This window comes from Ogataea polymorpha (genome assembly GCF_001664045.1).
Source record: "Ogataea polymorpha strain NCYC 495 leu1.1 chromosome Unknown OGAPOscaffold_1, whole genome shotgun sequence".
Lineage (NCBI taxonomy): Eukaryota > Fungi > Ascomycota > Pichiomycetes > Pichiales > Pichiaceae > Ogataea > Ogataea polymorpha.
The window spans coordinates 1042293-1065938 of NW_017264698.1; the positions used below are offsets into that span (position 1 = coordinate 1042293).

The window sequence follows — 23646 nt, forward strand, 5'->3', positions numbered from 1 at the left end:
ACAAGTGGTATATGCACACGACCTTTTTATTGCTTGCGGAATAGGGAAGGGAGAACGGAAATGGCCGAAAGGTGGATCCGGAAACAGGGGCCATAAGCCTTGTGCGCTGGTAGGCTTCCTATTGGCCGAGAAGAGAGCCAAACGACCGCCTGTGTGCTCGCTTCAAAGCTGTGAATCTTGTGGCCCTATTCTGCAGACGCGAAAAAGAAAAGATGATAACGCCCATTTTTTTTGTCATTCGACCGCTTGTCTGGCCGGCTCTCCATCCTGGTTGGGGGAGTCCTGTGGTGCAGCGGGGGATTGTGATTGCCCGACGCCATGCATTCAACTGCCTATTTCGGCGTGTTACATATCTGTACTTTATCATTGGCGATTAACCCATTTCGCGTCGGCACCGTCGACAAGCCAGTTGCAAACGACTTCACGTCGAGAAAACAAAAAAATACACCTCTCGTCGACACTCGTTCTTCTTCCGCTTTTGGAAAGAGAAAAACACTGAACATATATATTTCGAAAAGCCCCTATAATTCACTGCGATGACCTCTACGGACGACATTTTCAAACTGGCCAACCAGTCGGTCGACGAGCTCTTGCGAGAGATCAGCTCGCAGGCTCCACAAAACCCGAGCCTATCATCTTCCCCCACCACCGAGCCCTTACAAATTGAGGATGTAAACATTGACAACAACAACAACATCAATACAAGCGCAAAAGAAACCCCTGTTTTCAATGGCCCCCGTGTTCTTGAACAGAGTCCCATCAAAAAGTCGGTGCTTGCCTTTGAGCCGAAAATCGGGCCAGACGAGCTGTTTGACAGACCACTGCCTGCTTTGAAACCGTCGGAGTCGGACTATTCCGTCAAGTCGATGCCCAATCTGCCGTCTGCAGCGGCCAATTTGTGGGACTCGCCGTCCGCGCGGTCCAGCGCGTCGGCAGACTCAGAAAGAACCATCGCCGTCGACGAGAAACGGCCCGGCAGTCCTCAGAAGAATTTGCGCCAGCAACTGCAGAATGCCCCACCCGAACAGCCTACGCTCTCCCGCGCCAACTCTGCCGGCTCGCTCTCCATTCAAAAAACCAGACCCACCCCACATAATAACGCTCGCCACGTATCTGTGCAGAGCACCGCCTCTTTGAGCGAGAACGATTTCGTTTCTGCCGAGGAGGGCAGCTCTTCCGACCGCGGGTCGGAACCAGACAGCGACGCAACGGTCGATATCGTCGACCAGACGGCCGACGACACAATGAAGACCCACGACAGCGAGCACGGCCCCAAGAAAGCCCTGTTTATGGACGATCTGTACGAGTCGTTTGAAGGCCCCGAAATCGCACTGCCGCAGAAACGCGTCTCGTCCGCAGAGTCGGCGGAGCCCGAAGACATCCTGGCGATCTGGTCGACGCAGCAAGACTTCCAGAAAGTGCACAAGACCCAGCCGTCGTTCCAGAGCGTTTGCGACCCGAAGAAGTACGTGGTTAGCAAGGACCATTTCAAAGAGATCAAAATCGGCAGTCCGCTGCTGGCGAGAGACGACAACGAGGCGGACGACGAGGAAGAGGAGCAGAAAGAAGAGCAAAAAACAGGAGACCAAGCGTCCAGCCACGCCAGCTTTGCCGCTCCAGAGGTGTCTCTTGAACGAACATTCCGCAACCCGCTGGATTCCATCCAGGACACCGAGACTTCAAAAATGTCGCTCGACTCGATCGATCTCTCGGACCTGCTCCAGGACGGCGAGGACTCGTTTCTGCGGGAAATCGAGGCCTGGGAGCCAGAGACGCGCGTGCAGCCGGCCATCACGCCTGCTGCCAACGCAGAAACGCTCTCCAACGTGTGGCGGCGCGGAACACTCAGCAGAAAGCCTGTGTCTGCGAAAATCGACAACGAAAGCGTCCAGATTCCGCGGATGTCTGCGAACGAGGTGGAGCAGCTCATGATTCTCAAGAAAATGACCAGCAACGAGTTCCAGGTCAAGGAAGCCAACAGCAAGCTGACGCTCGAGAGCAACGGGCCGCACCTGGAGCAACGCGTCCAAGTGAGCGACGCGCGAAGCGAAGTGACAGAAGACAAGGCGTCGGCGATCGTGCCAGACCTGTCGATTGCCACGGGCCAGACAGCACCCAAATACGGCGACCTGGAGCGTGCTGCCCCGCTGAGCACGCTGAGCGACGAGCAGATGAACTCGCGCATCAGCTCGATCCAGTCTGCTGCCAAGCGGGTGAGTTCTGCGCTGTCGTCCTCGACAAAAGTCGACGAGCCCGCGCCGCTCGTTCTGGGCGAGCAGGGCCGGTTTTTCCTGCGCGTGATGGCCGTGCGGGAGCTGAACTTGCCCGAGCTGGGCGGGCGCAACGCGCAGTTCCAGCTTGTGCTCGACAACTCGATCCACCGGCTCACGACAGACTACTTCCCGATCGAGTCGGCGCAGTTTGTGCCGGTGAACAAGGAGTTCGAGCTTGTGGTTGGAGCGTCGCTCGAGATCGTCCTCACGCTCAAGCTGCGGTACGATAAGCCCAAGGACCAGCTGGTGGAGGTGGTGGAAAAGCGCAAGGCAAAGCCGAAGAACGCGCTCGCAAAGCTGCTCGGGTTCAAGGACATCGTCACGTCGACGCGATACGTGACCTGGCCGGCAGAAAAGGACCCGCTCGCGCACACGCTGGCTCCGGACGGCTCATTTGCAAAGCTCAAGATCTCGTTCGACAACTTCAAGGAGCACGTCACGTGCGAGTCCAAGATCTTCAAGCTGGATGGGCTGAACGAGTGGCAGACCGTGGGCGGCAAGTGTGCTGCTCCACACAAAGTGTGTGCGGTCGACTTCAACATGCTATTTGTTCCGCGCACTAGCGAGCACGAAACGCTGCCAACAAGCATCAAGAGCGCGTACGAGCAGGTCGAGCAGGTGCGCAGCACGCTAGCGACGCGCCACGAGGGCTACATGTACCAGGAGGGCGGCGACATCGAGGCTTGGACGCGTCGTTTTTTCAAGCTCGACGGGTACCACCTGAGCGCGCACCACGAGACCACCAAGAAGCTGCGGGCGCGGATAAATTTGCGGCGCGTCGTGGAGGTCGAATACGTGGGGAAGACGGCCACCGAGACCCAGAGCGGCAGGCGTGTGTACAGCGACCGACTGCTGCTGAACGACGCTTTTCGGCTGCGGTTTTCGAACGGCGAGACGATCTACTTTGGCTGCGACAGCAAGCGCGAGAAAACAGAGTGGGTGAGCTTGCTGGAGGCCGTGGTGGCCAGAAACTCTTTCCGGCGCCAGCCGTGGGTCAAGCAGATGCTGGCCAAGTGTACTTAATATACAGTTTTTTCTTCATTTTCTCCCCGCGGACAGGGTGCCGGCCCGGGGTCCGGAGTGCGGCGCAAGCGAAAACTCGGCCACGCCGAATTGCCATCTAGAGTATCTTATCTTTGCGTGTGCAAGGGTGTGTCCATGCATGCATGAGCGCAGGCCAAAGTATATAAACCCAGATAAGGCCCTGTCACAGGCCACACACAAGATGCCAGAACAAACCAGTATTGAATTTGTGCCTTTGGACGGCCAGCCTTTTGGCGCAGAGGTCCGTCTGCCCAGCTACACCACCAACCCTGCCGATCTGAATGACGCCGACTTCCAGAAGCTCAAGGAAGGTCTGATGACCTACTCCGTGCTGGTGGTCCCCAACCAGGAGAACCTGTCGCCGGAGTCGCAGCACTCGCTGACCGTGCGGTTTGATCCAACCACCAGCAGCGGCTACGGCCACGATCCGAGCCTGTTCCACTCGGCCAAGTCGATTCTGGCCAAGGACGGGCGCTCGGTGCCTACCCGGCCTGAGGTCCAAATGGTGGGCAACGGCTCGTTCGAGGCGGGCCACGAGGGCATGAAGGCCTTCACGCTTGAGCATCCGACGCACCACCATTTCCACAAGGACATCCTGAGCGACGAAGAGGTTGCGCGCGGCCAGACCCGCTTCTACAGATGGCACATCGACGCGGCGCTGTACGAGCTGGCGCCGCCCGTGGTGACGACGCTGCTGGGGCTGGTTGTCCCGTCCAAGAACGAGATACAGAAGGTTGTCTACGAGGACACCAAGGAGGTCAAGGAGCTTGTCAAGGGTGCCACCGCGTTTGCGTCGGGCAAGATCGCTTTCGACCTGCTTTCCGACGAGGACAAGCAGTTCGCGCTCAACCACTCCGTGGTGTACGCCCCGCACCCATACATCTTCATCAACAACTGCAAGGCCACCTCGGACGGCCTCACCATCGTTTCCGAACAGCCTCCCAAGGAGGTGCCTCTGGACGAGCTGCCACCATGGGAGCAGTCCAAGGTTAAGAAACTGCCGATGGTGTGGACAAACCCAATCACCAAGAACCAGCATCTGCAGGTGCACGGCTGCTGCGTGTACCAGCTGGTGAACTCCAAGACGGGCGAGGTGGTGGCCGAGCTGGAGGAGGCGCGCAAGATTGTGCACCGGTTTATGCGGCCCGCCATTTCGCCGCAGCACATCTACTGCCACGGCTGGAACAAGGGCGACCTGTGCATCTTCCACAACCGCGGCGTGATTCACAGCGTCACCGGCGAGTTCGAGCCGCACGAAAAACGGCTCATGCACCAGTGCAACGTGGCCAGCGGCGAAGACCCTGTCCTGCTCAACTAGGTTTATAGGGAGAACTGAATTATCATTAGTGTACACAAAGTATCTAGCGCCGTCTTCGCCTGCCACCGCCGCCTCTCTCGTCGCGGTCTCTGTAGCTCTGCTGGTGCGAGCCTGTCTCGAAGTCTCTGTCAGCCTGGTCGCGCTGGCTGCCCTGCACCCTGCCCGACTTGTTGCCTGGCTCGGGCGTCGAGTTCGAGGCCGGCCGCGACGGCAGTTTCGAGCCCTGCTGCTGCTGCTGCTGCGCGCCGTCTTTCTTTTGCCCGAACATGTTGGGCATCGCCATGAACGGAGGCATTCCCATCATGAATGGAGGCGGCATCGGCGTCTGGCCGTTTGCACCGGACATTCCGCCCAGCAGCCCGCTCAGACTTGGCGGAATCGAGCCGCTCGCTATCAGGTCGTTGATCAGCTTCGATGGATTGAACTCGGCCCGCAATTTGTCCTGTTTCGAGCAATACGCCAGCCACGACAGCTCGTCAAAGCCGTAGTTGAAGTAGTCGGAAATGTCTGCGCCCGGCAGACGCCACGGCTTCTCCTTCAGTTCCTCCAGAGACAGCTGTGTGATTGGCTGGCCCTCGTACGACGCCACCTGGTTTATGTCTAGTCCTGTTGTCTGTGTGAAAATTGGAACAGAGGTTTGTTCTGGGCCTGGCGTCGGCTGCTCTTTCGTCTTGTCGTCCAGGGCCACCGCCTTCGACTCGGACGAGCCAATGATGAACTCCACGTCCGAGTCCGAGTCGGATTCCTCGCTGCTCGACTCCTCGATCGCCGCTTTTTGCGCCGGTTCCAGCTCCGCCCCGTCCTTCGCCTCGATCGTCGTCTCCGTCTGCTGCGCGTCCCTGTCCTCCGCGGACCCGTACAAAAACTCGTCGTCGTCCATGAATAAATAAATAAATATTTTATTAGGAGTAGAAACACTTATTTTTGGAGGGGAAAAAGATTGGTCGTGTGGCCGCGAGAGGGCCAGCTGGCATGCGAGCTGCCACCCGCGCTGCCCGCTGTGAACAGCTAGACAGCCCTCAAGGTCGCCGCCATTTGCATGCGCCACACACACATCTGTCTTGTTGCATGCGCCACAGCAACCTACCCGCCCCGTCACGTGCCACGACACAGGGCTCGAGAATATAAAAAATTTTAAACCATTTTTCAAACTATCCAAACTACAGTATCCAAGATGTAGGTATAACACTTCACATGGCGGGCCGAAGCCTGTGCCAATACTAACCAAATAGGTCGAAGAGAACTAAGAAGGTTGGAATCACCGGTAAATACGGTGTCAGATACGGTTCTTCCCTGAGAAGACAATGTAAGAAACTCGAAGTTCAACAACACTCCACGTACGACTGCTCGTTCTGCGGAAAGAAGACTGTCAAGAGAGGAGCTGCTGGAATCTGGACCTGCAAGTCTTGCAAGAAGACTGTTGCTGGAGGAGCCTACACCGTTTCGACTGCTGCTGCCGCCACCATCAGATCCACCATCAGACGTCTGAGAGAGTTGGCTGAGGCATAAGTAAGACTAATAGCAGATACACAAAGAGGAAAAACAGTAGACAGAGAGTGGATGTTGTTCGGCAATCGGGTTCTGAAGAAAGGACGATTGCACGTCGATAGGCTGCTGGAAAAAAAAAGCTTTTTGCAAAAATAAAAATTTGGTGCATGCGGGGTTTGAACCCGCGACCATCGCGTAACTTCGTAATGAAACGATGTGTGACGTTAGTATAGACGTCTGACCGACTATAAGCACGATGCTCTTGACCTCTGAGCTAATGCACCATTTTTTCAAAAAATTTTGCTGAGCAGCATTGGCATAGAACAGGAGGAGAAATAGAATTTTACACCACAGCGTATAGAGGCCAGCTTTTTGGGCACATCCCAGACGTTTGTGTAGCACAAGCCTCTGGGCAGCCTCTGGACAGCCTCTGGGGGCTGTAGGATTTTTCCTTGAATTTTCTGACCGATTAAAGGGTCTATTCGCTCTGGTGTAGATTGTCCACATTCAAATAATCCGCATTGGGCCACCTCTTCTGGACAGAATCCTTTATTTTGGGCCGTCCGAGGTTGGCCAAATGTAGCTTTAGTCTATCAGATCAAACTGTAGATCTGATTTTTATTTTTTTTTTTTTCCATGAGAGTGCAAGCGTTGCGGCTGGTACGAAGGGTGAGCTTCTTGCGCGGATCCACGCTTGCAGACTATGTCCAGCCCGTGCCCCACCCAAACGACCAGATCGTGGTTTCGATGTCATCCGGCGTCGATTCCTCGGTAGCTGCACTGATGTATGCCAAACAGTACAAGAACGTCAAGGGCATCTTTATGGCAAACTGGTCGCCGGATTCCAGGGGCGGCGTGTCGAAGTGCACCGTGGAAAGCGACTGGGAGGAAGTACAGACGATTTGCGACCAGATCGGGATCCCCTGTGAGCGCGTGAATTTCGAAAAAGAGTACTGGTCAGACGTCTTTGAGCCCATGCTAGAGATGTATCGCAAGGGTCTGACGCCGAATCCGGACGTGGGGTGCAACAAGTACGTCAAGTTCGGCAAGATGATCGAGCATCTGTCTATGAAAATTCCACAGGATAACTGGTGGCTGGTGACCGGGCACTATGCGCGAATCATGAAACACAGAGCAACGGGCGAGTCGCATCTTTTGCGAGCTTGTTTTTTGCCGAAAGATCAGTCGTACTATCTCAGCCAGATGCCTGAGTCCGTGTTCAGCAAAATCCTGATGCCTATTGGCCACTATACCAAGCCAGAGGTCAGAGAGCTGGCTCAGCAGCATGGTCTGATCTCCAAGGACAAGCGCGACTCGCAAGGGCTGTGCTTTGTCTCGCAGCACGGCAACTTCAAAGATTTTCTCGATGAGTTCCTGCCACCAAACCCTGGAGACATCGTCACGGCAGACGGCCGAGTTTGGGGCAGACACAACGGGCTCTGGCACGGCACCATAGGCCAGCGGTCCGGGATCTCGCTGCCGCAGGGCGATCCGGATATGAAAGGTGTGTGGTATATTTCCGGCAAGAACTACAGCAAGAACCAGCTGATCATCTCCAAAAAGACCGACCGCGCGGCTTTCGAAAAAGACCGGCTCAAAGTGGCCGACTGGCAGTGGATAAACTCATCACTCGATTTTCGGGATTTGGATCCCGCAGAACTGACCATTCAAGTCCGGTCGCTGGAGTCGCCGCGCGCGCTCAGAGCGGTGGTGGCCGGCATCGATCCAGAGTTCCTGCTACAGGAAAAAATCGACGGCGTGGCACCAGGCCAGAACCTGGTCCTGTATAGAAACGAGCGCGTTCTCGGCGGCGGCATCATCACCGAGGCCTACTAATGTACATAGCTATTTACCCTGTTTCTGCTCCACCAGCTGGGTGTACCGACGGAGCTTTGTCTCCACTTCCAGATAGAAAGTCGCCTGCTCAAACGTATCAACCATGTACGTGCGCATAAGCCAGTTGGACCGTAGAACAGCAGCGTAGAACCGTTCTTTCAGCGCCACAAGCGCGTCCATCACCTCGGCCACGTTCCTCTTATCGAAAACCATCAGTTTCGCAGCAGCCGTCCGTGTCTTGGCGTCGCTCATCAAATCGTCCCATTGCTGGAGACGCAGCTGCAACTCGTCCAGCTTGTTCACCTGGTGCTCCATCTCCTGCAAAGACGCAACAACAAGCCGGTATTTTTCCTCTACAGACATTGCGTCGTCATGTGACACTGGGCGAATAGCCAGCAGTCCCTGTGTCTGTGCCTGTTCCAGCACGCGCATCAGGTCTGCGTGCTCGGCAAGAAGCCCCTGAAACTGCTGCAAAACGCGCTGCAGCTGCCCGCAAACATTAGAGCTGCCCTCGTAGAGCGTCTCCAGCACCAATATGCGGGACTCGATGGTGTCCAGCAGCTGCCGAATACTCATTAGGAAACTGAAGCAGAATAAAACGCTGACATAAGCACGGCCATCACGAGCTTGGTTTTTTTTCTGTCGCCATCCCAAAAGCTACGTACTACAAAACAAATAGACAAGTCAAGTTAGATAAAATGGTAAGTTGCCAATGCCAGAGGCAGCATGTGCAAGTGAACTAACATTCCTAGTCAAGATCTGGGTAAGTCAGCAAGAATTGTGTCCATTTGGAGTCGCTCTAACCCTAGTGTTGCTGTTTCCGACGAGGCCTTGAAGGCTTTCAACGACCTGAAGCTCGGCAAGAAGTTCAAGTCGATCATCTACAAGCTCAATGACGCCAAAACCGAGATCGTCGTCGACTCCACCTCCACAGAGGACGCCTACGACGCTTTCGTCGAGGACCTGCCTGAAAACGACTGTAGGTACGCCGTCTACGACTTCGAGTACGAGGTCGGCCAGGGCGACGGCAAGAGAAACAAGATTGTTTTCTACCAATGGTCTCCAGACACCGCCAGTGTCAGAGCCAAGATGGTGTACGCATCTTCCAAGGACGCCCTGAGAAGAGCCCTGAACGGTATTGGAACCGAAATCCAGGGCACCGACTTCAGCGAGGTCGCATACGAGAGTGTTCTGGAGAAGATCAGCAGAACCACTGGTCTCCATTAGTGTCCATAGCTGGTGTATACTTAAGTTCCCCCCCTGTTATCCGTGTTACCCGGCCGTCTCGATTCTATTTTGGCGTACAGCCATTCCTGAGGCCTGTAATTTCGGGACTGGAATTTTGAGGGTTGTAAATTTAGGGTCCAGATAACAAGGCCTTCCACCCCAGCATGTCCCCTGCCGTCAACCGCAAGCTGCCCAGAGCAAACTTGGAGCAGAAGATCATGATTCTGGACCAATTCCACAACTCCAAGCGTCCGCAGAGCGAGATTGTTAGCTATTACCGCAACCAATTCGCGATCTCCACATCCAGTCTTTCGGAGTGGCTGAAGAACGAGGACGACCTGCGCCAACGCTACCGCGAGACGCAGCAGGTCGACAGCGCCACGTCCAAGTCCTTGCGCACGTCCAAGCGCAAACTATCGTTCAAGTACGAGCCCATCAACAAGGCCATGTACAAGGTGGTTGAAGAGCGGTTGGCCCAGAATCTGCCCATTTCTGAGCCGATCTTACGCGAGTACTGGGTTAAATTTGCCAAGCAGTATGGTGTTACCGACCCGAAACGGCTGCAGTCGTTCAGCCACGGCTGGCTGTCCACGTTCAAGAAACGGCACGGTTTGAACAATATGATGAGCCGTGACGGGAGACGACAGAACGAGTCCTCGGTTGCCGACCAGACCGCGACGTCGTCGGGCGTTGGGGCGGCCAGCACGACGTCTGAGTCGGAGCTGTCGAACGTGATGCCTGCGCCAGAATACTCGTACTCCAGTGCACCGCCACAGAGCTACGATCACCAGCTAGCCCAGCCACAACCGACGTTCAGCAACACGAGTCAGCAGCAGCAGCAGAATCGCCAGGGCCAGGGCGACAACCAGGAGTACCTCATGATGGACTCGAACAGCGCACAGCAGCATGCTGCGCCACATAACGTCCAGAGCGAGAGGTACCACCAGTACGACGTCAGCCACCTGCTCAATAATCCGGGGTCTGGCACCCCCTCGAGGTCGCTCGCTCCTCCGCAGAGCACTCCGGGCGCGCAAAAACACCAGCTCTCGCACTCATTGACCCCACAAAACGGCCCAGTCAACTCGCCCGTGGCACAGTTCCAGGCTCAGGTGCAAGGATATCTTCCCGTGGACCACCGGTTCCCTACAATGACCCCAAGACAGCAAAGACCAGAACCGGAGCAGGATATCACGGTGGATATCTCCGACATGGAGAAGTTCATTTTCGTCTACTCGGAGCGATTTTTCCAGCAGTACGGCTACCAATTCACCAAGTCGAAGGAAATATTTGACGCATTCAAGACCAAATTTATGGAAGAGAAATTAATTTATAACTCGAGCGCACTCAAGCCGGGACAAGCTATGGACGACTTCTTTCTACGCAGGATGAGATGAAATAAATCATAACCTAATTAGAAGCCTCTATTTGGAGCAGAGCCCGCAACCTAGTTCATGTCTCTGACAGGTTGTCCAGCACTCTGCTGATGTTGCTGCTGTATCATTTCTGCTTCATACTGCTCCTGCTGGACGTTGCTGCCGTTCAGAGCCTCGGAGCTCTCGATCTCATGGAAGTCCAGAATCTCGCTGTACATCATTATTCTCCAAGTATCAAGTGGCAGGTCTGCGTCGTTGAAACTCCAGTCAAACTTCTCCTCAGCGGTCGGCTCGTCCGAAGGGTCGTGGTATGGGCTCAAGTACGGGTGTTCCAGCGCCTGTTCGGCAGTGACCCGCTTGCGAGGATCGAAAACGAGCATCTTGGAAAGCAAGTCGACGGCCTCAGGCTCGACACCCTTAAATCGTTCAGACAACGGGACTGGCTCTTTGTGAGGAAGCGACTGGACGAATCTGAGCGTGTTTTCCGAGCAAATGGTATCAATAACGTCTGCAGGCGGGGATCCCAAAAGCTCGGTGATGATCGAGAACTGGTGAACGTGGTCTTTGCCGGGGAACAGAGGCTTGCCTTCAATCATCTCTGCAAAAATACACCCTGCAGACCAGATGTCCACCTCTGTGTCGTACTTTTGCCACGTGAGCATGATTTCCGGTGCACGATAGTACCGAGTGGAAACGTAACCCGTCATCTGCGGGTCTTGAATCCTGGCGAGGCCAAAGTCGCATATTTTCAAATCGCAGTTTTCATTAATTAGAATGTTGCTTGGTTTCAAGTCTCTGTGGATAACCCCTGCAGAGTGCACGTACTTGAGTCCGCGTAGGATTTGGTATAAAAAGTACTGGATGAACTGTTTCTCCAAAGGCCTTGACGTCAGCAATCTGTGTAAATCCGTTCCCTGTAGCTCGGTGACAAAGTAAATGTCTTCCAGTGGCGACAGGAAAATATCGTCAAGCGAAATCAGATTTTCGTGTCTGAGATGGTTGAGCAGTTTGAGCTCGCGATACGTTCTCTTTGCCAACACAGCTGTGGAAAACGGCTTCATAACCTTCTTGATGGCAACGTTCTGTTGCGTCAACTTATCCTTCGCAGAGCACACCAGACCAAACGCACCCATCCCCACAGGGTTCAGCTCCGTGTATCTGGACGTTGTTTCGAATACCGTTCCGAAAATCTGTGTTCTCGTAAACTCTTGTGTCATGGGAACATACAATAATTATTAATGTTTTTTGTCGGAGACATCTCTGCACTGTTGGTATAAAAAATACTCATAAGCACGGTGGATACATACAAGTGCACTTCCTGACACCGTTCGAGCGTCCTTGGTCAATGGGCCCTATGCTCAGCAGATAGAACACCTGTGCACATGCGAGTTCCCGGATAGTACCTGCACGGCCCCGTGCTGGTTCTGGTTTGCCGTCGCTATCTTGTTGTCGCACCCTTGCACCAGAAAAGTCTAGTTATCAAATCTTGATTTTTTCTTGTTCTGAACATACTCAAGTGATGGTCTCTGACGAATCTGCCGCCCTGGACGCACAATACGAGTGCCATGCTGACGATTTCATTTTTCCAACTTTCCAGTCAATGGGATTGGATGGCCCGGCCGACCAGAAAGTGACATATCTCTGCGGGAACTCGCTCGGACTTATGCCCAAAAACCTCCCACACGCGGTCAATGCTGAGCTGGACGCGTGGGCTGCCCGTGCTGTGGAATCTCATTTCAGACACCCGCACGAAAGTACCGGGGGAGTTCCGTGGATGGATATCGACCTGCCTGTGGTTCCTCTGCTAGCACCAGTGGTTGGAGCAAAACGAAGCGAGGTGGCGTGTATGGGAACGCTGACGATGAATCTGAACTCACTATTGTGTGCGTTTTATAAACCCACCAAAGTAAAGTACAAAATAGTGTTTGAGAAAGGCGCATTTCCATCTGATTACTACGCTTTTCTCAACATGGTGAAATTACATGGCTTTACGGACTCCGCCTTGATCCAGCTCGAACCGAGACCTAATGAGTTCACTCTGCGGACAGAAGACATCCTTAAGACGATTGAAGACCAAGGCGACAGCATTGCGCTGGTTTGCTTGCCAGGCATCCAGTATTATACGGGACAGTATTTCGAGATCGAGAAGATTACAGCGTTCGCTCACGCAAAAGATTGTGTGGTTGGCTGGGATCTTGCGCACGCCGTTGGAAATGTGGACCTGAAATTGCACGACTGGGACGTGGACTTTGCTGTCTGGTGCTCGTACAAGTACCTCAATTCGGGGCCTGGTGCAATTGGTGGCATCTTTGTTCACGAGAAGCATTGTAGGCCGGACGTGCCGCGGTTGGCCGGCTGGTGGGGGAATGATGCCGGTGAGCGATTCAAGATGCTCGAGCAATTCAGACCAATCGAAAGCGCGCTCGGCTTTAGACAGTCCAACCCAAGTGTACTGGACGTTGTCTCGTTGAAAGCATCTTTAGAAACTCTGCATAAATGTGGTGGTATCGAGAAATTACGAGCAAAAAGCATACAGTTGACAAGCTTTCTGGAGAGATTGCTGCGCGCGTCGCCATACTACCGTGACTTCAGCGAGTCGAGCAGCACCACCGATCCGCATTTTATCATTCTGACTCCAACTGACCCGAATCAGCGAGGAGCGCAGCTGTCGCTGCTGTTCAAGCCTGAAGATGCAATGGAAAAAGTCTTTGTGTACCTGAACTCACACGGCGTTGTCTGCGACGAAAGGCGGCCCAACGTGATCAGATTGGCTCCCGTGCCTTCGTACAACACGTTTGCCGATTGCGTCAAGTGCGTTACCCGGCTGAACGAAAGTTTCGAGGTCGCTTAGGCAACTGTGGTGGCATCTACGGTGGCTCGATTGTGCGCCCTTGGTAAACAATGAATTGCGGCTCAGCGGCGATTGTAAAACGGTGGCACCTTTTTAACTGCACGTGACTAGATCTAATTGTGAAAAAATTGGAGAGCTAACGTATGCTGGGCGTAGGGCATTTTTGGAGGCTGCCTTGTCAAACTTCTCTGCGTATAAAACTCCGGACATTTGACAGGAAATTTGTCGCTATTGCAGATCTCGATGTTCCAATCCAACTTCGAAAGTCCAGTTGAAAACGGTCGTCCCGAGATCGAGTACCAGACTGCAAGTGTGGCGTCGTCCCGGGAGTCCGTGGCGAATGTTGTCATTGAGGAATACAACGAGGAGCCTGTTCCCGCCTTTGACTACGTCAAAGAGATTGTGGCAAGTCCCGGTTCCAAGGTCGCCAGCTACGTGAAGTCCCTGTTCCCTATTCTTGGGTGGATTGGCCACTACCCGTTCACTCCTTCGTGGATCTACAGTGATTTTGTGGCTGGTGTCACGGTTGCTATTGTGCTTGTTCCTCAGTCCATGTCGTACGCCCAGCTCGCCGGCTTGTCCTCCGAGTACGGTCTCTATTCGTCGTTTGTTGGTGTGCTTATTTACGCCTTCTTCGCCACATCCAAAGACGTTTCCATCGGTCCCGTTGCCGTGATGAGTTTAGAAGTTGGTAGATTAATTGCTCGTGTGCAGGACAAGACAAACAACGCCTACGAGGCCCCGGTTATTGCCACGATGGTGGCACTATTGTGCGGCTCGATTGCTCTTGGTTTGGGTCTTCTGAGACTCGGCTTTATCGTGGAGCTCATCTCGCTGCCGGCCGTTCTCGCCTTCATGACCGGCTCGGCATTCAACATCATCGTCGGCCAAGTGCCCGGTCTCATGGGATTTGGCAGCCACGTCAACTCCAAAACAGCAACCTACAAAGTCGTCATCAACACACTGAAAAATTTGCACCGCACCAAAGTGGATGCTGCATTTGGCTTCGTGTCACTGTTTGTTCTCTACGTCTGGAAGTACACAACTTCTTATCTCTACAAGCGCTACCCAAAACAGAAAATCTACTTTTATTTGCAACAGTTGAGAAGCGCAATTGTGATTATTTTCAGCACCCTCATCAGCTACCTGGTAATTAGACACCACAAGACTAAGCACAGTTTCAGTGTAAACGGAAACGTGCCTTCTGGACTGAAACACGTGGGAGTCATGGAGACGCCTTCGGGACTCGTGGGCCACATTGCCTCGGAGCTTCCGGCTGCTACCATCATTTTGGTTCTTGAACACATTTCCATCTCTAAATCGTTCGGAAGAGTTAACGACTACAAAATCAACCCTAACCAGGAGTTGATTGCCATCGGGGTGACCAACCTCATCGGTACATTCTTCAACGCTTATCCTGCCACCGGATCTTTCAGCAGAACCGCTCTGAAGGCCAAGTGTGGAGTCAAGACTCCGTTTGCAGGAATTTTCACCGGAGCCTGTGTGTTACTCTCCATCTACTGCTTTACGGACGCTTTCTACTACATTCCAAAGGCTTCGCTGTCGGCCATCATTATCCACGCCGTGGGAGATCTTCTTGCCTCGTACAAGATCACCTGGAACCTGTGGAAAATCCAGCCATTGGACTTTGCCATTTTCCTCATCGGGGTGATCATCACTGTGTTTGCTACCATCGAAGACGGGATCTATTTCGTTGTTTGCGCCTCTGTGGCTGCAGTTCTATGGAGACTGTGCAAGCCAAACGGCACTTTTCTCGGAAGAGTGCGTGTTGTGGAGGTTGTCGACCCAATTTTGGCCAGTGCTGACACCCAGCTCGAAAACGATAGCAACAAGAAGGGCGATACCAACGTCGAGAGCAGACCTGTGTACAGGACGCACTACAGATGGGTGCCGCTCAAATCCAGTCCCAACAGCGCCACGCCTGTGCACTGCGTCTACGTTAATGACAAAGTTGCTGTGTCTGCTCCACCTCCAGGAGTAATTGTGTTCCGTCCAAGCGAGACGTTCATGTACTCGAACTGTTCCCGGCAAGTAGACGCCGTTCTGGACGAGGTGAAGAGAGTCACGCGCCCAAAACATGCCAAAGTTGAGAAAACGTTCAACAATCCAGGACAATTGAACATCAAGTGGCTGCACAAGATCACACGCTACCAAGAGCCTGAGGAAGACAATAGACCGTTCCTGAAGGTCGTCCATTTCGATTTCAGCCAGGTGACGTTTGTCGATGCGACTGCAGTGCAGTCGTTGATCGATCTGAAAAAGAGTTTGGACCTCCATGCGGGCCACGAATACGAAATCCACTTCTCGGGAATTATCAGTCCGTGGATCAGACGGGCTCTCATTGGCGGCGGATTCGGCCGCAGCGTGCACGATGAGTCCGACCAGGAGCTCAAGAACGCAGATTCTTCGGTGGAAGAACTGGAAGAGGACAAGCCAAAGTATAGCGACCTCGAGAGACATACCCTGCATGCCGGTCTTGGCGTGGACTCATCTCATCTATATGCGCTTTCGGGAACAAATTACCCATGTTTCCACTTCGATATTCCATCATACACGTATCTGGACGAGTGACGCTTGTTTAGAGTTGTATTTATAGTGAATGATATTAATGATGCGATAAAAAATATATATTTAAAATATTTATTTTTTAAATTATGCATCAATGCACGGGGAAATACTGCTGGTTCGACTTTCCGACCTCTGTCCGTCTCTCGAGTCAGCACTGATTGATGTTATCAACAGGGGCTACAACAAGCCCCGATACAAGTACGGCGTGATTGACACACCGAGGATCAAGTACTCGCTGCTCCGGGATCTGAATATCAAGGACCCAGAGCAGTCGTATATTGCGCTGTTCTTGGCTCCAGCAAGCGACATATCGATAGAGAAGGACGATAGTGCGGCCGAGGTGACTAGAAAGTTCATCAGCAAGTTTCCGGAAGTGAGTTTTTCAACACATCGCAGCCAGCTCGACGACTACTCTGACGTCGAATCGCGCATACTAGGAACAGTGGGGATCAAAAAAATAGACAGGGGCCACGAATTGACCGCCTTCACGTCGTTCTACCCGCAGCTGTCGGGGAAGATGATGGATTTCATCCACGGGGTTGGCAAAAAAGTCGGCTCAAAAACAATCATTGCAGACGTGATTGCAGAGCACGATCTGGTGAAGTTTTACGAAAAACACCAATATAGAGAAATACGCCGCACGCCGTGCAAGATAGACAAACGGACCAAGCTGGTGATTGGCTCTGTGATGGAGGATGGCGTCAAGGCCAAAAAAGACTTCACGATGGTGGAGATGGAAAGAGTGTTGTAGAATGCGGACATGACTCTTCTGGCGGTGCTTACATCAGCCGGACGAAAAAAAATTCTATTTAGAACGTTGATGTACAAAACCTGGTTTTCAGGCTTTAGAAACTATTCGAAAAAAGTTGTACGCACTCGCAAAGGACTGCAAGTCAAGAAAATGAGCAGTGAATTTAACAGAGAGCAGCTGGAGTCGGTTTTGAAGAGAAGATTCTTCTACGCTCCCGCTTTTGAGATCTATGGAGGTGTGTCTGGGCTTTACGACTACGGTCCGCCAGGCTGTGCTCTTCAGGCCAACATTATCGATACGTGGAGAAAGCATTTCATTCTGGAGGAGGACATGCTGGAGGTGGACTGTACGATGCTGACCCCGCACGAGGTCCTGAAGACGTCTGGCCACGTTGATAAATTTGCCGATTGGATGTGTCGGGACCTCAAGACCGGCGAGATCTTCAGAGCAGATCATCTTGTTGAGGAGGTTCTGGAGGCCAGACTTAAGGGCGATAAGGAGGCTCGTGGCGAGAAAGTTGAGGACGTGGAGGAGGATGAGCAGAAAAAAAAGAGAAAGAAGAAGGTCAAGGAAATCAAGGCCGTCAAGCTTGACGACGAGGTTGTCAAAGAGTACGAGACCATTCTGGCCAAGATCGATGGCTACTCTGGCCCTGAACTGGGCGAGATCATGGAGAAACACAAGATCGGAAACCCTGCTACCGGCGAGCCTTTGGAGGCTCCTATGGCATTTAATTTGATGTTTGAGACGGCGATTGGTCCTTCTGGTCAGATGAAGGGCTACTTGAGGCCAGAGACCGCGCAGGGCCAGTTTTTGAATTTTTCCAAGCTGCTGGACTTTAACAACGAGAAGATGCCATTTGCGTCCGCGTCGATCGGAAAGTCGTTCAGAAACGAGATTTCTCCTAGATCTGGACTTTTGAGAGTGAGAGAGTTCCTGATGGCCGAGATCGAGCATTTTGTCGACCCGGAAAACAAGCTCCATCCAAACTTCAAGAGCGTCGAGCACGTCGTTCTGAACTTCTTGCCAAGAGAGGTGCAGCAACAGGGCATTACCCAGACGTCCAAGGTCACTGTTGGCGAGGCTGTCAGGTCGGGAATGGTCGACAACGAAACCTTGGGATACTTTTTGGCCAGAATCTACCAGTTCCTGCTCAAGATCGGTGCCAACCCTGACAAAGTCAGGTTCAGACAGCACATGGCGAACGAAATGGCCCACTATGCCCAGGACTGCTGGGATGCCGAGTTGCAGACGTCGTATGGCTGGATCGAGTGTGTTGGCTGCGCCGACAGGTCTGCATACGACTTGTCTGTGCACTCTGCCAGAACCAAGGAGAAGCTGTGTGTCAGAGAGCCTTTGGCAGAACCGAAGGTTGTGGAGAAACTAGAGTGCGAGATCGACAAGAAGAAGTTTGGTCCAAAGTTCAGAAAAGACGCTCCAAAGGTCGAGCAATGGCTGTTGTCAAGAACAGAGTGCGAGCTCGAGGACTTGGCCAAGGAGCTTGACGAAAAACTGAAAATCACCGTCAAGATCCCCGAAACCACAGTTCCAGAGGTCGAGATCCCTGCCGAGCTGCTGAAGATCTCCAAGGTCAAGAAGACAGAGCACATTAGAGAGTACATTCCAAACGTGATTGAGCCGTCATTCGGTATCGGCCGTATCATCTACTCTGTGTTTGAGCACTCATTCTGGACCAGACCGGAAGATTCCGCCCGGTGCGTGCTGTCGCTGCCGCCATTGGTGGCCCCAACCAAGGTGCTGCTCGTGCCGTTGTCCAACCACGAGACCTTGCTACCAGTGCTGAAACTGGTCAAGGACAAGCTAAAGGTGAAGCAGATTCCATTCAAGGTGGACGACTCCTCTGCGTCGATTGGCAAGAGATACGCCAGAAACGACGAGCTGGGAACTCCGTTCGGCATTACCATCGACTTCGACTCGCTGAAAGACAACAGTGTCACCTTGAGAGAGAGAGACTCGACGTTGCAGGTGAGAGGCTCGATCGACGACGTGGTGGACGCCATAGTCAGGCTCACCTACGAGGGAGTCGACTGGAAGGAGGGCACCAAGAACCTGGAGAGCTTCGAGGCCAAGGCTGACGAGTAGAGCTGGAGCTGGCCCCATAAGTATATATAAAAATGCGCCCACACCTGTGCACCACCCATATCAGCAGTAAAGAAAAAACAAAATAAAAGCTGTTTTCAGGCGAAAATACATGAAATTCTCTTGTTGATCGGCCGAACCAACGTACATCACTGGCTGCACAGAAATGGAGACACACGAGATAGGCGAAACAGGCACGGGCCCGGGGATAGCCACGCTGCCGCGGTACAAGGCCACGTACAACGTGAGTGCACTAGCGACCGATTCTGCAGAAAATCTGGATTTGCACGGCACAGAGCCCGCAGGCCGCGTACAGGACCCTGTGGACGAGTTTGAGCCGCTCCAAGAAGCCCCTGCGACTCCCGACTTCTTCAAGCCCAAGATGGCGGCCAATATACCAAACACCAGCACGGCGTCGTTACCTTCGCAGGTGGGCGAGTATGAGGGACAAGCGTTGCAATTGGACACAGAGGTGAAGGTGATGTCGATACCCAGCTCGCCCGTGCCGAAACTGCACCACAAACACGGATCAATTGGAGACATGCTCAGCGAGAAAGAAGATCTCGGAGACAAAGCTGTGCGACAGTCGGTGACCACAGACAAGTCGAACTACTCGCAGATCATAGAAGGATACCAGGAGAGTGCGCACTCCTCACAGAAACAAGATCTGCGAACAAGGACAGAGCAGGATCAGGGTTCGAAGTTTTGCGACGGCTCGAATCTGGCTGCTCAACATTCAAACGGCTCTGTCAATGTTACACACGTGCCTGACACACTCCTCAAAAAAAACGTGCAGACACCTAGCCGGTCTGCGTCGTCGTCGGTGTCGTCGACGCGCAAGGCGAGCTCGAACGTCACCACGCCGTCGTCCGAGGTAAAGAAAACTAAGACCAAGACCAAGAAAATGTTTGGCAACCTCACGAGTTTCGTCTCGAGTCTCACACCCTCCGGCTCCCGCTCGGCATCGCAATCCAGAGTCATCTCCGAACCATACGACTACGTGCGTCACCAGCACGTCGAGTACGACCCAAACTCGCAAACGTACATTGGACTTCCTGAAGAGTGGAAACGGGCATTGGCAGCACAGGGCGTCACTGTCGAGGACCAGAAAAAAAATCCCGAGGCTGCCAACCAGGTTATTAATTTCTTCAACTCGAACTTCAACGACGAGTCGAACAACAAGTTCATGAAGGTCCAGGGCCACGACTCTGACCGTAGCAATGACAATGACAGTTTGAGCGAAAGTGAATATAAAACGCCGAATATCAGCTCTTCCACGCAGTTTGACACCACAGACTATGCCACACCCTCCAGTCCCGCAAGCCCTGGCTTTCAGCAGACGCCGATCGCCCTCCAGAAAGAGACGTTTCCCACGCCGGATGGGGACAACGAATTCATTCCTCGAAGACACGCTCCTCCTCCGCCTTCCTCGACAGCCTCCAAGGCTGCTACCACGCTGGCGATGTCTGCTAAAAGCCCGTTGAGCTCGGTGTCGCGGATACCTTCGGGCTCAAAAAAAACGGCCGCCTCGTCACCATCATCGCTCATTGGCAGTATATCTCGTCGCTTCGGCTCCAATCATTCCAAGTCGGGCTCCACTCGATCAGAGAGGCCGCAGATATTGCATCTGGGTGAGTTTCTCCCAGTTCCTACGAGTCCGAAGCAACTGGCCACTGGAACACCACCTCAGGAAGATGCATTTTCGAAGCCAGAAGAGAATGATACACTGCTCGCTGCTCCTCAACGCCTACCTCCTGTCCCACCACCAGTTCCTATAAAGGACGTCCAACTGCCACAGAAATCGGACGAGTCAGTCAAGCCGCAGATGCCGCCGGTTCCAAAAGGGAAACCAAAAACTGCCAAGATACCGTTGACAGAGGACGAGCAGGAGCGCAGACGCGAGCTGCGTAGAGCTAAAGAGAGAAAGTATTTGCAGCGTTTGTTGGAGATATGTTGTTCTGAAGATCCTAGCGAAAGATACCAGGGACTTGTCAAAATAGGGCAGGGTGCTTCTGGAGGAGTCTACACGGCCACCGAGATCGAGACGAATACTTGTGTTGCCATCAAGCAGATGGAATTGGAGAGACAACCAAAGAAAGAGTTAATCATCAACGAGATCCTTGTGATGAAAGGGTCGAAGCACAAAAACATTGTTAACTTCATTGAAGCGTACCTGCTGAAAAAAGATCTCTGGGTGGTGATGGAGTATATGGAAGGAGGTTCACTGACCGACATTGTAACCCACAGTGTCATGACAGAACGTCAGATGGGTGCTGTTTGCAGGGAAACATTGCAGGGTCTCAAGTTTCTACACTCCAAAGGCATTATACACAGGGATATCAAATCTGACAACATTCTTCTCTCTTTACAGGGAGACATCAAACTCACAGACTTTGGGTTCTGTGCCCAGATCAAAGATTATTCTGCAAAAAGAAACACCATGGTGGGGACTCCGTACTGGATGGCTCCCGAGGTGGTCACCAAGACAGAGTACGGGCCTAAGGTTGATGTTTGGTCTTTGGGTATTATGACCATTGAAATGATTGAAGGCGAGCCTCCGTATTTGAACGAAACTCCTTTGCGGGCCCTCTATCTCATTACCACCAATGGGAAACCTACATTGAACGATCCGGATTCTCTTTCCGAGGAGCTACAAGAATTCCTAGACAAGTGTCTAGAGGTGAATCCAGACAAACGTTTCGACTCTGCACAGCTCTTGGAATTGCCATTCATTAAAAATGCCGACGACAATAGTTCTTTGGCGCCACTGGTCAAGCTGGCCAGAATGCAAAAACTCGCTGAGCTTCCCGATGGTGAAGATCATTCATAGACAAGCATGTACCTTGATCAGGCGTAAGCATACAATTTCTATTGTACAGATAGTGTAACACAGATAATTACTTGGAAGCCGTTCAGATACTTTCATCGTCGTCTTCGTCGTCGTCGTCTTCGGGCGAGCTTACCACCACGTACTTGGACTGGACAAAAAAGAGCTTCACCACAGTCTTGCCCTTGTTATCGAATTGATAGAAATTACCCATTGGCACTTCAAAGGAGCATCCCGAAACCACCACAAACGGATTGTGCGAGAGCGTCACTTCCAGCACTCCTTGGATCACGAAAAAGATGAAGTAGGTGTCGTCGTTCGACTTGATGGCTTTGCGAGAACCAACGGGAATCTCAATTATGCCACCGCCGCTAAATTCGCTGTCCTGATCAAACAAGGTGGCAATTCGAAAGAACTCCTCGCTGTTCTTGATGATGGAAATGTTTTTCGACTTGTTGGGAGCCCAAGCAACCGTTCTCTCGATCTGGTTCTCAGAACCCGGACCCTCAAAAACTGGAATTGTGAGCGAATTCTGCTGCAACCAGTCGCTGCCGTCCAGCTCACTGGCGATCGCTTGCTCCTTCTCTTTTTCTGGCTGCTCAGTAATTTGCGGTGGTGCTGTGACTGGCTGTGCCCTTTCGGTTTGCTCACTTTTCGGTGTTCGACTACGTCTTCGAGCTTTTGTCAATGGTGGCGCTGAAGACTGCCGTCTCTTCCTGGTAGGCTCTGCGACAGGACGGTGGATCACGTCCTTGATTTTCTTCACGTAGGTGCCGTTTTCGGTTGTGGTTTCATAGATGATTTTCTCGTTTCTCCACCAGGCAACAGGGGAAACCCTTCTTCTAGAAGACCTTCTCACTCCGCTTTCTGACATAGGCGTCTCTTCTTTCGGCAAAACCTCCTCCACCGACGCATCGATGTCCTTATCTTCTGCTTTGTCGGTGTCTTCGGAAACGCTTACCACTTCAGGACCGGAATCGGTTTCCTCCTCGAAATCTTCATCTTCGTCAACATCAGCGTGTTCTGATGCCGACTCATCTGATTCCGAGGGAGCTGACTTTTTGCCTCGTGGTTTCTTTTTCGGACTTGAGTCAGTTGACTCGTCGTCATCAGAAATTATCACTTTGCCCTTGTTCGACGCCTTCTTCTGGAGCGCCATATTCTTCGTCACAGCAGCAAACTTACGAGAGACAGCGGAGGACTTTGGTTGGGATTTTTTGGTCCGCAAATCTTCTTCTGATTTGTCCTCGCTGTCTACATGCAGAACGCTCTCTTCAGTGGTTGGCAGGCTTTTCTTCAAAGGTGAAGGCTGCAGTTTTTTGGGCGAGCTTGCAGGTCGACTTTGCGAGGAGCGAGGAGAGCCATTCAAGGAGGCTCTACGGCGCACATTCGGTTTGATTGGGGAACCCATTCGCGTTGCTGCGCTAATTATTTTGTCTGCATCCTCAGAGTCACTTGGGTCGGGACTTTCTTCACTGGAGGAGAGTATTAGACGAGTTCCTTTACTTTGTGGTTGCTTGCTGTGGCTAATTGGCGAGCTTCCTGGAGCCCGCTGGCTTTTCAGCTGTTCGTACCTCATGGAGAGTCTTTTGTTGGGAGACGTGTTGACACTCTTGTTATTAGGACTTTCGTACTCGTCGTCAGAAAGAAAGAAATCTTTGAGATCTTCCAGCCCATTTTCGTTCCTTCTGGGCGTTCTCGTAAGATAGAACCCTGTTTTGCGGCCCACTTTACCAGGGGGCTCGAATATTTCGCTTTTCCTATAACTCATCCTTTTGTTATGAGTTTGTGTGTATTCAAAGACCGCGGTACAATTGCAAAGGCTAGCGGCAGTTCAAATGGTAACCAGGTTATCAGCTCAAATGAATGTCGATCAAGACGCGTTTCCGATGGTACCACAAATAATTATTCGCACCGCTAGTTTGTAAACATCAACTATAAAACCAAGATTGATTTGTTTATTCTAGAT

At 52.6% G+C, this 23646-nt stretch overlaps 15 protein-coding genes and 1 non-coding gene across 16 annotated transcripts; 11 read left to right on the forward strand and 5 right to left on the reverse strand.

Moving 5' to 3' along the window:
- Positions 1–383: 383 nt before the first annotated feature.
- OGAPODRAFT_15337 (uncharacterized protein) lies at positions 384–3466 on the forward strand. The gene has a single exon (XM_018353668.1). The coding sequence runs from the start codon at positions 537–539 to the stop codon at positions 3294–3296; it is 2760 nt and encodes a 919-aa protein (XP_018213350.1). The 5' UTR covers positions 384–536; the 3' UTR covers positions 3297–3466.
- A 32-nt stretch (positions 3467–3498) lies between these two features.
- On the forward strand, positions 3499–4664 carry OGAPODRAFT_97043 (uncharacterized protein; the record flags this gene model as incomplete). Its single annotated transcript, XM_018357926.1, has 1 exon — positions 3499–4664. The coding sequence occupies one exon, from the start codon at positions 3499–3501 to the stop codon at positions 4633–4635; it is 1137 nt and encodes a 378-aa protein (XP_018213351.1). The 3' UTR covers positions 4636–4664.
- Positions 4644–5515, reverse strand: OGAPODRAFT_92136 (uncharacterized protein; the record flags this gene model as incomplete). The annotated part of the gene is made up of 1 exon (XM_018357106.1): positions 4644–5515. The coding sequence occupies one exon, from the start codon at positions 5513–5515 to the stop codon at positions 4679–4681; it is 837 nt and encodes a 278-aa protein (XP_018213352.1). The 3' UTR covers positions 4644–4678.
- Positions 5516–5829: 314 nt separating this feature from the next.
- On the forward strand, positions 5830–6144 carry OGAPODRAFT_6307 (uncharacterized protein; the record flags this gene model as incomplete). The annotated part of the gene is made up of 2 exons (XM_018355794.1): positions 5830–5846; positions 5877–6144. 2 exons carry the CDS (start codon positions 5830–5832, stop codon positions 6142–6144), a joined length of 285 nt encoding a protein of 94 aa, XP_018213353.1.
- Positions 6145–6284: 140 nt separating this feature from the next.
- OGAPODRAFT_t10 lies at positions 6285–6407 on the reverse strand. The gene has a single exon. It is a non-coding gene; the product is annotated as a tRNA-Ile (tRNA).
- Positions 6408–6776: 369 nt separating this feature from the next.
- On the forward strand, positions 6777–8506 carry OGAPODRAFT_15338 (uncharacterized protein). Its single transcript, XM_018353669.1, has one exon. The coding sequence runs from the start codon at positions 6871–6873 to the stop codon at positions 7957–7959; it is 1089 nt and encodes a 362-aa protein (XP_018213354.1). The 5' UTR covers positions 6777–6870; the 3' UTR covers positions 7960–8506.
- On the reverse strand, positions 6777–8535 carry OGAPODRAFT_92138 (uncharacterized protein; the record flags this gene model as incomplete). Its single annotated transcript, XM_018357107.1, has 1 exon — positions 6777–8535. The coding sequence occupies one exon, from the start codon at positions 8533–8535 to the stop codon at positions 7969–7971; it is 567 nt and encodes a 188-aa protein (XP_018213355.1). The 3' UTR covers positions 6777–7968.
- A 74-nt stretch (positions 8536–8609) lies between these two features.
- Positions 8610–9216, forward strand: OGAPODRAFT_15340 (cofilin). Its single transcript, XM_018353670.1, has 3 exons — positions 8610–8660; positions 8712–8722; positions 8769–9216. The coding sequence occupies exons 1-3, from the start codon at positions 8658–8660 to the stop codon at positions 9184–9186; spliced, it is 432 nt and encodes a 143-aa protein (XP_018213356.1). The 5' UTR covers positions 8610–8657; the 3' UTR covers positions 9187–9216.
- Positions 9217–9295: 79 nt separating this feature from the next.
- Positions 9296–11782, forward strand: OGAPODRAFT_92140 (uncharacterized protein). The gene has a single exon (XM_018357108.1). The coding sequence runs from the start codon at positions 9351–9353 to the stop codon at positions 10578–10580; it is 1230 nt and encodes a 409-aa protein (XP_018213357.1). The 5' UTR covers positions 9296–9350; the 3' UTR covers positions 10581–11782.
- On the reverse strand, positions 10412–11782 carry OGAPODRAFT_84818 (mitogen-activated protein kinase HOG1). The gene has a single exon (XM_018356778.1). The coding sequence runs from the start codon at positions 11774–11776 to the stop codon at positions 10631–10633; it is 1146 nt and encodes a 381-aa protein (XP_018213358.1). The 5' UTR covers positions 11777–11782; the 3' UTR covers positions 10412–10630.
- A 489-nt stretch (positions 11783–12271) lies between these two features.
- On the forward strand, positions 12272–13532 carry OGAPODRAFT_15342 (uncharacterized protein). The gene has a single exon (XM_018353671.1). It carries the CDS (start codon positions 12334–12336, stop codon positions 13408–13410), a length of 1077 nt encoding a protein of 358 aa, XP_018213359.1. The 5' UTR covers positions 12272–12333; the 3' UTR covers positions 13411–13532.
- Positions 13533–13569: 37 nt separating this feature from the next.
- On the forward strand, positions 13570–16039 carry OGAPODRAFT_15343 (uncharacterized protein). The gene has a single exon (XM_018353672.1). It carries the CDS (start codon positions 13654–13656, stop codon positions 16000–16002), a length of 2349 nt encoding a protein of 782 aa, XP_018213360.1. The 5' UTR covers positions 13570–13653; the 3' UTR covers positions 16003–16039.
- Positions 16040–16093: 54 nt separating this feature from the next.
- Positions 16094–16760, forward strand: OGAPODRAFT_74831 (uncharacterized protein; the record flags this gene model as incomplete). The annotated part of the gene is made up of 1 exon (XM_018355934.1): positions 16094–16760. One exon carries the CDS (start codon positions 16094–16096, stop codon positions 16748–16750), a length of 657 nt encoding a protein of 218 aa, XP_018213361.1. The 3' UTR covers positions 16751–16760.
- Positions 16761–16900: 140 nt separating this feature from the next.
- OGAPODRAFT_97061 (uncharacterized protein) lies at positions 16901–18921 on the forward strand (the record flags this gene model as incomplete). Its single annotated transcript, XM_018357927.1, has 1 exon — positions 16901–18921. The coding sequence occupies one exon, from the start codon at positions 16901–16903 to the stop codon at positions 18851–18853; it is 1953 nt and encodes a 650-aa protein (XP_018213362.1). The 3' UTR covers positions 18854–18921.
- Positions 18922–18972: 51 nt separating this feature from the next.
- On the forward strand, positions 18973–21802 carry OGAPODRAFT_15344 (uncharacterized protein). The gene has a single exon (XM_018353673.1). It carries the CDS (start codon positions 19332–19334, stop codon positions 21678–21680), a length of 2349 nt encoding a protein of 782 aa, XP_018213363.1. The 5' UTR covers positions 18973–19331; the 3' UTR covers positions 21681–21802.
- OGAPODRAFT_74834 (uncharacterized protein) lies at positions 21763–23590 on the reverse strand (the record flags this gene model as incomplete). The annotated part of the gene is made up of 1 exon (XM_018355935.1): positions 21763–23590. Exon 1 carries the CDS (start codon positions 23446–23448, stop codon positions 21763–21765), a length of 1686 nt encoding a protein of 561 aa, XP_018213364.1. The 5' UTR covers positions 23449–23590.
- Positions 23591–23646: the final 56 nt, after the last annotated feature.

Excerpts from the sequence above, each read along its gene's own strand:
- OGAPODRAFT_92140 (XM_018357108.1), top strand. The coding sequence starts at position 9,351 with ATGTCCCCTGCCGTCAACCGCAAGCTGCCCAGAGCAAACTTGGAGCAG.
- OGAPODRAFT_15337 (XM_018353668.1), top strand. The coding sequence starts at position 537 with ATGACCTCTACGGACGACATTTTCAAACTGGCCAACCAGTCGGTCGAC.
- OGAPODRAFT_84818 (XM_018356778.1), bottom strand. The coding sequence starts at position 11,776 with ATGACACAAGAGTTTACGAGAACACAGATTTTCGGAACGGTATTCGAA.
- OGAPODRAFT_15343 (XM_018353672.1), top strand. The coding sequence starts at position 13,654 with ATGTTCCAATCCAACTTCGAAAGTCCAGTTGAAAACGGTCGTCCCGAG.
- OGAPODRAFT_15338 (XM_018353669.1), top strand. The coding sequence starts at position 6,871 with ATGTCATCCGGCGTCGATTCCTCGGTAGCTGCACTGATGTATGCCAAA.
- OGAPODRAFT_15342 (XM_018353671.1), top strand. The coding sequence starts at position 12,334 with ATGGATATCGACCTGCCTGTGGTTCCTCTGCTAGCACCAGTGGTTGGA.
- OGAPODRAFT_15344 (XM_018353673.1), top strand. The coding sequence starts at position 19,332 with ATGTCGATACCCAGCTCGCCCGTGCCGAAACTGCACCACAAACACGGA.